Source organism: Electrona antarctica (assembly GCF_951216825.1).
Source record: "Electrona antarctica genome assembly, chromosome: 1".
Lineage (NCBI taxonomy): Eukaryota > Metazoa > Chordata > Actinopteri > Myctophiformes > Myctophidae > Electrona > Electrona antarctica.
Window position 1 is genome coordinate 26,565,454 of NC_136806.1, and position 12,038 is coordinate 26,577,491.

At 39.8% G+C, this 12,038-nt stretch overlaps 1 protein-coding gene across 4 annotated transcripts; it reads right to left on the reverse strand.

Annotated features, from left to right (window-relative positions):
- Positions 1-3,843: 3,843 nt before the first annotated feature.
- Positions 3,844-11,901, reverse strand: LOC306929417 (protocadherin alpha-C2-like). Of its 4 annotated transcripts, none has more exons than XR_013790784.1 (3): positions 11,716-11,901; positions 7,194-7,229; positions 3,844-5,648 (listed from the first exon to the last, which is right to left on the reverse strand). XR_013790784.1 is itself a non-coding variant. In XM_079509952.1 (3 exons), the coding sequence occupies exons 1-2, from the start codon at positions 11,766-11,768 to the stop codon at positions 7,218-7,220; spliced, it is 2,442 nt and encodes an 813-aa protein (XP_079366078.1). In that variant the 5' UTR covers positions 11,769-11,901; the 3' UTR covers positions 3,844-5,648; positions 7,194-7,217. The 4 variants fall into 4 exon arrangements, 2 of the variants coding, with proteins under 2 accessions (XP_079366078.1, XP_079366077.1); XM_079509952.1 differs by having other exon boundaries at positions 9,339-11,901; XR_013790783.1 differs by lacking the exon at positions 7,194-7,229.
- Between the last annotated feature and the right edge of the window lie 137 nt (positions 11,902-12,038).

The following is a 12,038-nucleotide window of genomic DNA, read 5'->3' on the forward strand; positions in this document are numbered from 1 at the left end:
TGCTTATTTCTCTCGCAACACTATCACTTTGATCACATCACATTCTGAAGCTGACAACAGGTAACAGGTTACACATTTCTTGTGGAAGTTACGTGTGTGTGTCATCCTCTCCTCCCAAGTGTAGTAGACCTATCTATATTCTGTGACAAGTGTAGTAGACCTATCTATATTCTGTGACAAGTGTAGTAGACCTATCTATATTCTGTGACTTTCCTGCCAGTTGACCACTTTTCTCTGCCCTGCTTCTTTGTGTGTGTGTGTGTGTGTGTGTGTGTGTGTGTGTGTGTGTGTGTGCGTGCGTGCGTGCGTGCGTGCGTGCGTGCGTGCGTGCGTGCGTGCGCGCGTGCGTGTACCTGCTGTGACTGTATGGCGTATGCACACCCTCTACTTTGGTCGGTGCAGGATACTTGCCTTCAAGGTGGCCCCCCACATGGTACTGCTGGAGGAGTGTGTGAGCTCCGGGTTGGTCCATTCTGAGCAGTGCAGGAGTCAATTAGAGTTCTACGTCATCACTGGGGTTCCTGTGTCCTTGTCATCGACACACTGGCACTACAGTAGCACCACTCTGCCTCCACACAGCGGCATCAGGACAGGGAGGTTGCATTGGCATAGATCATAGATGGAGTCGACAAACCCAGTGGCTGAGTACAAAGTTGTTAGTGTCTCAGCCACCAAGTGTTCCTCTATCAGATAGAGGAACACTTGGTGGCTGAGACACTAACAACTTTGTAATAATAATAATTATGCATTATTATGAGATAGAGTCTATCTCATAATAATGCATAATTATTGCAAACGAAAGGTATACATCCCCTACCATTTAATCAGAACGTGACTATATCATTCACCAGATGCATCAGTGAAGTCATTGGCATATTTAGGCATGTTGTCAATATTGACAACATGCATCAACAGAGCCAGCAATGAACCAGAGAGATCATTAGATATTGAAAGGAGCTAAAACTCTTAAAGAAAAATGTGTTCAATCATATCTCTGCTATTATAGTATATATAACTGGTGCATTCTATCACTGGAACGCCTGTCTATTTCCCTTTAGTGATGTCCTATTTGTAATGATCATGCCTTTTTGGATGAGCAGCACAGTTTATAATTTAGGGGGTACACACACACACACACACACACACACACACACACACACACACACACACACACACACACACACACACACACACACACACACACACACACACACACACACACACACACACACACACACACACACACACACACACACACACACACAATGGCATTTCTGCTGACAGTAATGGGCAGTGAATAGGGCTCTGCTGTCCTGGACTATGTGCTACTGGCACAAGGAGAGATATGTTGTCACTGAAGCAGAGTGACACACTTTTGTCCTGGGTTACAAAGCCCACTTGCAGGATATTGCCAACCATATTATTGTATTGTGTCTTGTGTGCATTAACTTGAGTGTTGGTTGAAAGCTAAAACTTGGACTTTTATTTCTTGAAATTTAACTTCAATTGTTTGGACAGTGTTCTGTGTATTTTGTAACAGACCAATGCAGGGAGAGGCAGAACTGTTACATTTGATCCGAGTGCATAGAGTGTTGTCATAAAAAGGACAATTACGTTAATAATTATCCATTTACATTATAATTACATAATGTATTTGATATGCATTTCATATGAGCACCACTGCACCAGTGGTGGACAAAGTACTCCGCCCCAGCACTGTATAGTCAAAATATAGATACTCCTGGTCAAATATTACTCAACTACAAGTGAAAATGTTTGTTTTTTTACTTGAGTACTGAAGTACTTGCTTTTTAAAATGAAAGTGTTCAAAAGTAGGCCTACATGCTTTTAATAATACTTCAGTAAGCTATAGAAAAGTACAAACTACAAAGTACATTTTCTTTGTAATATCAATGAATTGAAATTTAGACATTTTCCAAATAAATATTTTCCAGAAGAAGAAAAAACTAAATTATAATAGTGAAAATAACAGATCTACAAGCTCATAACGCGTCACAATGTCACTCACAATGTAGTCTCGCATTACCTAACCTCGTGTCACCAGGCTTTCCACCTCGGAGGAAAGCCCGGTCTGTGTTCCAAAATCGCTGTGTGAACTGGTCTGGAGCTGATGGCAATATACGTCATGTTGTAGTCAGAATTGTAGTCATCAGGCAGGAAACCACAAGGCGGAATAAGAAAGTACCCATTCCTAATACTGATTCCGCCTTGTGGTTTCCTGCCAGGCGACTACAAATCATTGACTACAACATGACGAAAGTTACCATCCGCTCCGGACCGGATCATAAACAAGAAATGGAATGCTGCCCAGGCTACGCGTTACCAGACTTGCAATTTCCAAATGCTTTCAACATACAGTCTGGACTCTGGAGCAACGGAAGAGCTGTCATGAGTAAAATATAAAGCGGAAGTGCAGACTCCTCCCCACTTCTGTTTCGTCTTTACAGTCGCGCAAATTTATCATAATATAAATAGAAATCATCTAAGCATATATAGCTTGTTGCTTAGCAAGAAAGGAAATAAAAAAATAAGCTCTAAAGATATTTTAATTTTTTTAATATATTTTCGTGAACGGAAATGGCAGATTCCTTACTCAGATTTTGGGAGCTGTAGTTCTAGACTATATAGCATTCAGAGATTGGAATAGTTGTCTGGCTACACGAGACTACTCACAATGTGACATTGTAAGCTTGTATTTTCACCACATTTGAAATAGGGCTTGATTCGTTCATAATGTCCTTTTCCCCTTCCTAATAAATGTATAGTGTATTAAAAAATATTCAATAGATACTCGAAAAATGTACTTAAGTACAGTACTCAAGTAAATGTACTTTGTTACTTTCCACAAGTGATGATGAAATAAAAATTCTAATCATTCCAATATGTTTAATACATGTTAAGTTCAGCATATATAACTATTGTTTTGATTTTAGCTTTTAGTATCTCTATTTTCTGGTATCCAAGTGAGCAACAGAACGTATGGTTACGATGTAACCTTTGTTCTCTGAGTGAAGAGACTATCTCGCCACCCAACATATTTCATATGTATGGGGAATGACCCCACCTCACTCGTGAGGTGGGGTCATTCCCCATACATATGAAATATGTTGGGTGGAGAGATAGTCTCGATACGATAGAGAACAGACATCCTGTGTGCCTGCAACTGCCAAGAAAAAGCAAGGCAGCTGCTATGATCCCAAGGGTCATCATTTTGATCAAAACACAATAAATCAGGTCATGAAATCCATTAATAAGCAGATGAGTCAGGAAACCAATACACAGTAAAATAACTTAGTAAAGCCAAAGTAAGCCAGACAGCATTTTGACAATGCAAGAATGGTAATGGATGATTTCATCTCTCTTGATTATGGGCCAAAATAATTGTGTGTCTATTCATACGACATTGTTGCATCGAGTCAGATCTCTGGTTCAACAAGACTAAGGTGATGTGCTTATTTTCCGCATTGTGTTTCTTCCTCCCCCTTTGCATGTGTTGAAATTAAACTATGGACAGTCATATTATGGACCAGAAGTTAATCTCATGCAGACTATTCAACACGTTTAACTGTAATTTGAAGTCCTATTCAAAACAGGCATGGCTCCATAAGCATATATAACAAAATGTGAAATGTAAATCTATATAGTCTTTAGCTAAATAAGGTTTAGGATTAGATTGTAGATGTTATTGATAAATGTAATTATGAAATTACTGAAGCAATAAACTCAATATTGCCCCACTAATGACTTACTTGTTAGACTGAGCAACATGGCCTATACAGCTGTCACAAGATAAGGTGTACAGAAAACTCAGACATCCAGGTGTAATGTTCATCAAGTGTAATATTCTATTATCTTACTTTTAACAGATCACCATACGATAATGCTCACACATAACTTACATACTGTACCATCAATATTTTACTGTACATAACTGTATGCTTGCCTTAAAATACAAAATAACTTTGTACAATGGATGAGTAGGAGTGAGTTCATGAGCAAAATTTTGGTCACATCATTTTGGATTGTTTTGCCATTACACCATAATTATCATTTAAACTTCATCCCTTTTTTTACTTAAAGAATAAAGCATTAAAAACATAGTAATAGTACTAGTAAGTATAAGATAAAATGTTGTATTAAAGTTTAACAGTCATTCACTGATATAGCTCACATTTATACATTTTCAGTAGGCCTTTAAAGAAATATGAGGGGTTGTAATTGCGTGCAGTTCTGTTTTCAAATGTATGACATGTTAACACTTTGATATTCAGGAGCACCAAAAGTTTATCATAAAATCAAAAATACATCATCATATATGGACATAGTTATTATGAGGAATCAATCAGTCCAGACTGAAAGACCCAATGGAATATTCAGAGTTGTGCTCATTTCAAATTGTCATACTCATTACAACACAGCCATTTTGGCAAGTGCATCGATCTCTTAGCAATTTGGCAGTGAATGGGATCTTGTAATTTGTGTTGAATTTCATTTCTTCACACACTGGAATGAAATCATGTCATCAATGTTCATTTACACTTTTGATGTAAAAAGAAAAATGGTAAATGCTAAATTGCACACCTCACTAACCATGAAAATATATTGTATTCTTCCTAGAAGACAAAATGTATTTGCGATGTCCTACTAGTACATTGTTCAGCTTTAGTTCACCACCATTGTCTCGTCACAATGGAATCTTCCTCCAAATCTTGACAATGACACAATTAGGCCAAAGTTGAGACAATTGCTTGTTCAATATCATGTTTACCCTTAAAACTATAAAAGCGTCTTGAATACCGCATGCAGAAACTCAATCTTTGTTGCCTGATAAGCTGATTAATGGAACCTATTCAGTCCGTCACATATTTAGGCATGGCACGCATATAAAGCACAAAGTACACAACATATGCTAAAAGCTACCACATTTACACAACACTGATTCCCTTTATCTTGTACTTTCAAAATCTCCATTGATGCTTTTCTCACATTTTGTAGATTCTTGTGCCGTTTCCCTCCGTTTTTTCTTTACTTTATTATGTAATTCCACAAGGATGCGCCAGTAGAACAAGAAAAATAAAAGTTGAAAAAACATTACGTTTTGCAAGAGGGGATTCAGTCCCTTATGAAGGCAGTTCAACATTTCTGTGTCCGCTCTATTACTCCATTTTGTAGCTTCTTCAAATTTCCATTCCATACGCAATTTATTGTGCAGTCTTTGTCCTTGTGTTTTCTCCACTGAAGTATGATTTATATCAAAGGCCTACAGTAGACTGATGGGTTGCAGCCATGCAGAGTATTGTCATGCATGATGAATGGACAAGAATATTGTGTTGATTGGTTAAACATGTGCTTATAGTAAGATTGGCATGGGCCGGGGGAGGAGGGAGTCAGGGTTTACTTTGGGTAGGGGGAGTCACCATAGTGTCTTGTGGTCCTTGGGCATGACAGTAATACGTGATACATGACAGTAATACGTGACCCTTGACCTGGTTCAAGGGTCAAAAGGTGTTTGGTAAAACGGCATGGGGCTTCTCCTTTCCCCTCTCTGGGGCACCGCGTGGCACCACTCCAATGCTTGGGAAGGGGCCTTATAATGCTGCGGAACTGTTGCTGCTGATGGTAGATGCCTGAAAATGAAAGAAAGAAAATTAGACAAATTTGGGCGGGATCCAGACAGCCTTGAGATTGGCCAGACTCTTGACATGCCTCATGCAGCCGAGATCTGTCGAGTCAGACAGGGGCATCAGGCAGAACAACAGAGTGGGTAGGGTTGGGGCAGGCCCTTGAACATGTAGTGATGCGGTGGTGGGTCTATATCAATGAATACCATGCTCCGATATTATGTGAGGGAGAGTGGTTGCTAGGTAACTGGGTGGGTGATTGGTTTCACTTTGCGTCTCCCCTGCACAAAGAACTGGGTCACAAATCACACTGCAGAAAACAGAAATTCACAAGTGTCATGATCTCAGCATATCAACACAGTCTAGTTCTAATCTAATCACACAAAAAACACAACAATCAATCCCACATTAATTCACAGACAATACATATTCCTAATCTGTATAGTGATGGGAATATAAAGGATGGACATTTGGAAATGGAAATTTCACATGCACAGGGGTGTAAGAAAGCACAAAAAACTGAATTAAAATAGCCTTGATTTATCATAATGTTCACATATAAATTGTTAAAATAACAAAACAAAAGCAAGGCCAGGGAGAAGAAACACGTCACAGGTGCATCAGTGAGGGTTTAAAAATGTTGTGATTACTGAATTTCACATTAGCTTTATTTTTTATTAAATAATGGTCATACTGTGAGCCCAGGGGACAGGTTTGTAGCTCAGAGACTAGCTGCAGTCAACTCAGTGCGAGTCTGTTTGATACAAAAAGGTAATCTCTTGGGAGGACATGTACCTTGAAACCCTGTAACCACTTAAACCCTCTATTAATAGAAAATTAATACTTAATTGACAGGGGTTAGCTTTGTGCTTGGTTAGGGTTAGATTTGCGGTTAGCGATCAGATTTGGTGTAGAGGGTAAAAGAGCAGGCTCTTTTTCCCTCTACACCAAATCTGATCGCTTGCCAGCTATTTTGAATAGATTATTAATGCTAGGGTTCATAGTGTTACACTGTATTGCCACTTTTGCTTGATATATTTAATATTATTGCCTCTGCTCTTTGGCCCCTGGGCTCAATCAATGCTATGAGAATAGTCCAGACTACGTTCTTGTGACGTGCTGTGTGTGTCACATTCTAAGTACAAAGGAAAAAAGAGATGTGCACTGCAGCACCAACTGCATGTATTCTTTCTGACAGCACAGCACCTATAGCAGTAGCGCTCATTGGTTATGCAATTAAATTAGACAGACCAGTTTAGTAGTGGCATTGAGGTCAAGTTAGTCAGTTAGTTAGTATAGTTAGTTAGAGTAACCAGGCTGCTCAACTAGAAAAGTAATACAGCACAGGAGCTCAGGCTAATATTAGATTTGGACTGAATGATCTTTTGCAAATCACAAAAGCCTCCTCCTTTGAGAGGAAAGGAGGGGGGACAAGACAACAGAAAGAGGGGAAAAAGACGAGAGAGAGGAAAGAAAAACACACACTCAATTTTAAAACATCATTCAAAAGGTTATAAATCCAGGATGGGGGAGTGTGAGACTCCTGCATACCTCCAGCTGCAGAGTGGACTTCCCTCATTTAGGGTACTTTGGTGGGGAGAAAAGAAACAAGCAGTCCAATGGTCAGCTCATTGCAATAACAAAAAGATGAAACGCATGTGTGTGTATGTCTATGCAGTAAAATCCTCAGTGTTAATTGATTTAAAGTCTGGAAGTGGAAATGTGAATTATTTAAGTTAAATTAACACTGAGAATTGTATGTGTATGAATTAACACTACTTTGTCTTTTGTATATAGAGTATGTCAAGGCACTATCAACAGAATATAAACCTTCGTCTTGGGGCATATAAAAAACGAAACAAAGAGACAATAGTATTAATAGCAGATATAGGAACATTGAAAACAATCATGTCAGCATGTAATTCTGGAAAGGTAAGAAAGAGTCAAACACACACACAGTATCTGACCGACTCGACACACACACACACACACACACACACACACACACACACACACACACACACACACACACACACACACACACACACACACACACACACACACACACACACACACACACACACACACACACACACACACACACACACACACACACACACACACACACACACACACACACACACACACACACACACACACACACACACACACACACACACACACACACACACACACACACACACACACACACCTCTCTCCAGGCATACTTACCTGTTTTACAGCAGCAGTGAACATGTGCTCACTCAGTTTAGAGGTTAACAAAGGACATTAACATACAAATAGATGATTGTCAAAGTTGCAGGTGCACTGTATAGTGTCCAGTGTTTCAAACAGGGGTACTGGAGTGATGCAATGTAAAAGCAAGCTCTGCACAAATACCCTGACCCTGCAGCAGACTTTCTCCTGTTTTCTCTCCCACAATTGAGTGACGTAATGTATAAGCAGGGGACGTACAGTAGCCCACAGAGTATGCACCACAGAGAAGGGGTGTGGCAGGACTCACACACACACTACTAACTAGACCACATCAATTTGGCTCTTGCTGCTGTAACATAGTGCATATGGCTGCATGTAGCATATAAATACCACATATAGAATGGACATTTCTATTCACAGCAATGCTGTGCTTCCCTGTCAAGCACAGAAGAGGAAGTAATCAATTCATGTCGGCATCTGTGTTGTGCTTGCTTGATATGGTAGGTAGCTCTGAACATGAAATCAGTGCCCTTGTATGACCCTATGTATACATTTACATACAGTATGTCTGGCATACACTGTAGAAAGATTGCAGAAAGAAATGTGCAGTAAAGTGAAGTTCAGCATAAATACTGGGTCATAGAAGGAGAAAAACAGCTAAAAAAAGAGATGCAGACTATCAACCTATATGCCCAGCATCATTTAGCTGTTTGTTATATGTTTGAGCATATACACTGTACAATATTAGCTACTGTATATTCTCATTTCTGTCAGTGACCGTAGCAATGCAGGCATGTTTGCTGCACTGAAATCTAGGCTACAGGCCAAAGTCACACACCACCATGTCACTCAACCAGTCAGAACAAATTAGTGAGGCTTTTAGTAGCAGGTATGGCAGCTGTTTACCCCAAAGAGAAAGGAGAAGGCTTCCCTGCATGCAGGGAAGGCAATTCACTTTCACAACCAGTGAAATAGCTAGTGATTGATCACTGGTCCGCAAGAATAATTTGAAAAATTGAATATGAATACAAAGTCTGATATTAAAAAAACACAATATTGGGTACATTTCTATTGCAGTCCTTTTAAAGAAAAAAACCTGTTTGAACAAGAAATCAAAAAAGTGTGTAAAAATCTAAAGAGTTGCAAAAGCAGCACTAAGCAGCATAGTCTAGCAAATATTTTGGACAGACTACTTTGACTGAATCAGTATATGAAATTAGAAACTCTATAAAAGTAAATAGGCTACTATTCTGATTTGTTAGTCGTTATTTTTTAGGACACAAATCCCATCTTTACTTGGCGCTGTTAGTTATCATTGTGCATATAGTCGCTGACATTAGGATTAATATTTAGGCAGGTCCAGAGCAAAATAATATTTATATTAATGAAATTAGTTTTGTGTGAAACCTTGAATGAATCAGTTTCCGATATTAGATGTTGGATATAGAATGTTGGATTTTTTTATAGAGCAATTCTCACCTGCAAAGTTGAAGGTGCTGAACCACTAGTTTCTGACATTGTACTCCTTGGTAAACTTGACACGAAGTATCTGGAGCCCTTTGGCACAGGCTGTCTAACCACCAACTTTCCTTTCCTGGTCTCTGCTAGAAACATACTGTACCAGTAGGCATCATTAGAGACCAGGGTGGAATCAGCGATGGTTGAGTTCCTCTCACTGCTGATCACACTGTTCCTACAGGGAGGAGCCGTTTTGCTGTAATTCGGTTTCTGACACTTGAGTACGATGGTGACCAATATGGTGATCAATAAGAGAAAGGACACTGAGCCCAGACCGATGAGCAAATACAGGTTTATGTCTGAAAAGATGTCATATTCCAGAGGCACTTCAGTCATGTCAGAGTAGGCCTTGACAGCAGTCTCTATTGTGGATAACTTGATGGTAACTGTAGCAGAGAGAGCAGGCTCTCCGTTGTCCTTGGCAACAACAACCATCTGCTGGTGACGTGAATCTCTGTAACTGAACATTCTCATAGTCCGGATCTCTCCATTGTACTGGTCCAGACTGAACAAGGTGGCATCACTCACTTGTAGAAACTGGTAGCTAATGCGAGAGTTCTGTGGGGAGTCTGTGTCTAAAGCTATCACCTTAGCAATTAGAGATCCTTTGTCAGTTGATCGTGGGATCTTTTCCTCCACAATTGAGCCATGTGGGCGCCATGGAGAGACTATGACAGGCTTATTGTCATTTTGGTCTACAATAATGATGTGAACAGTAACATTACTGCTGAGTGGAGGAACACCAGAGTCCCTGGCCTCAATGTGGAAGAGGAACTCCTTCTCAATCTCGTAGTCAAAGGTTCTTAAAGCATAGAGGTTTCCATTTTCAGGGTTGATGGAGAACAGCATGGACATGGAAGTGTTGACTATTTCTTTTTCTAAAATGAAATAAACCAGATACTGGTTTTCATGGAGGTCAGGGTCAAATGCAGTAAGAGAACTTAACAAGCCCCCAGGAGCATTATTCTCCGGTACACGTATTGTATAAAATGACTGAGGGAACTGTGGAACATTATCATTAACATCTAAAAGTTCTAAAGTCCTTGTTTCATTGTCAGATAATGAAGGAGAACCTCTGTCTGTCACCGTGAATGTGATGTCATATTCTCGAACCTTCTCTCTGTCTAAAGGTTCCGACACTACTAATTCAAAATAGTTATCAGATGATTCTCTCAATTTAAATGGGATATTATTGGGAATTTTAAGATCAACTACCCCATTATCACCAGAATCTTTATCACTCACACTAACTACTGCTATAACTGTGTCTGTTGGTGCATTCTCTTTTATAGGACTTTGAAATGATTTGATGGAGATTTCTGGGTGGTTGTCATTCATATCAGTCACTGCTATTGTTAATTTACACTGTCCAGATAAGGAATTTGGCCCTTTGTCAGTGGCTATAACTTCCATTTCATAAGTCTTAAAATCCTCATAATTAACCAACTCTTTAACTCTGATTTCCCCATTATCTGGATTCAAGCTGAATGTGTTTTGCGTTTTCTCTGATGTATACAAACTATAGGAGTAAACAATAGCTGAGTTAGATCCCTCGTCTAAATCAGAGGCTTTGACTTGAATTACAAGACTGCCTATTGGAGAGTTTTCCATCAAATCCACTCGATACATTTCTTTATCAAATGTAGGGGCGTTGTCATTTATATCTAACACGCGAACAATTATGTTTGCGGTACCAGAGCGTGCTGGTACGCCGCCATCTACAGCAGTGAGTATCAAATTGTGAACAGCTTGCCTCTCTCTATCTAATCCCTTTTTAAGAATAAAGTCAGCAAACTTGGTCCCATCTCTTCCGGTCTGAATTTCAATCGCAAAATGTTCGCTTGTGCTCAGATGGTAGTCATTAACAGAATTAGATCCAACGTCTGGATCTACTGCGTTGTTCAACGAGAAACGTTCTCCAGCGGAGCTTGACTCCGATATATCCAAATGCATCGTGCCTCGTCGAAAATGTGGAGCGTTGTCATTAATATCCATGATTTCCACCTCAATGTTGAACATTCGTATTGGGTTTTCGATGGTAACATCCAATTTAAGAAAGCAATACGTAGTTGTCTTCAGTGGGCACAAAAGTTCTCGATCAATCTTTTCCAATATATACAGCTCTCCTGTGTTTTTGTTTATGTCGAGATATTTTTTATTTGCCACGACAGAATCTATACGCATTTTTCTTTTTTTCAGCGTGCTTACGTCTAATTCCAAATCAGATGCTAGATTTGCAACAACAGACCCTTCCTCCATTTCTTCAGGAATAGAATAGTGAGTAACAGCAGAGGTTGTGTCCATGATGGCAGCAAGAACAAGGAAGCGCAACACATACCATATCCAAGATGATGACTGAAGGAAACGATGCGCCATTATGGTGGAGTGCATTATGTTTAGGTCCCGTTCCAAAATCCACGCCAAAACGTTCTGATTCCGATGTTGGTGTGAGAACAAATCTTGTAAATTGTAGCTCAGCGTCACACCACAATGTGCAGCCTTTCAAATGGATGGATGCTTTCGAGAAGACCAGGAGCCGCCCACAACAATCTTCCTAATTTCTTTAACCAATCACCGTGACCCGTGACGACGATGACCTCATAAAGGCATGAAGGACCGATTTGCAGGTTGCTGTTCCGGTGCTTGTCTCGAGCGGATACG

Bases quoted from the DNA above. Each gene is read 5' to 3' on its own strand.
- LOC306929417 (XM_079509951.1), bottom strand. From the start codon at position 11,768: ATGCACTCCACCATAATGGCGCATCGTTTCCTTCAGTCATCATCTTGG. The intron at 5,649-9,338 runs GTGAGAATTGCT...TTTCATTTTCAG, and splicing joins CAGCACCTTCAACTTTGCAG to GCATCTACCATCAGCAGCAA.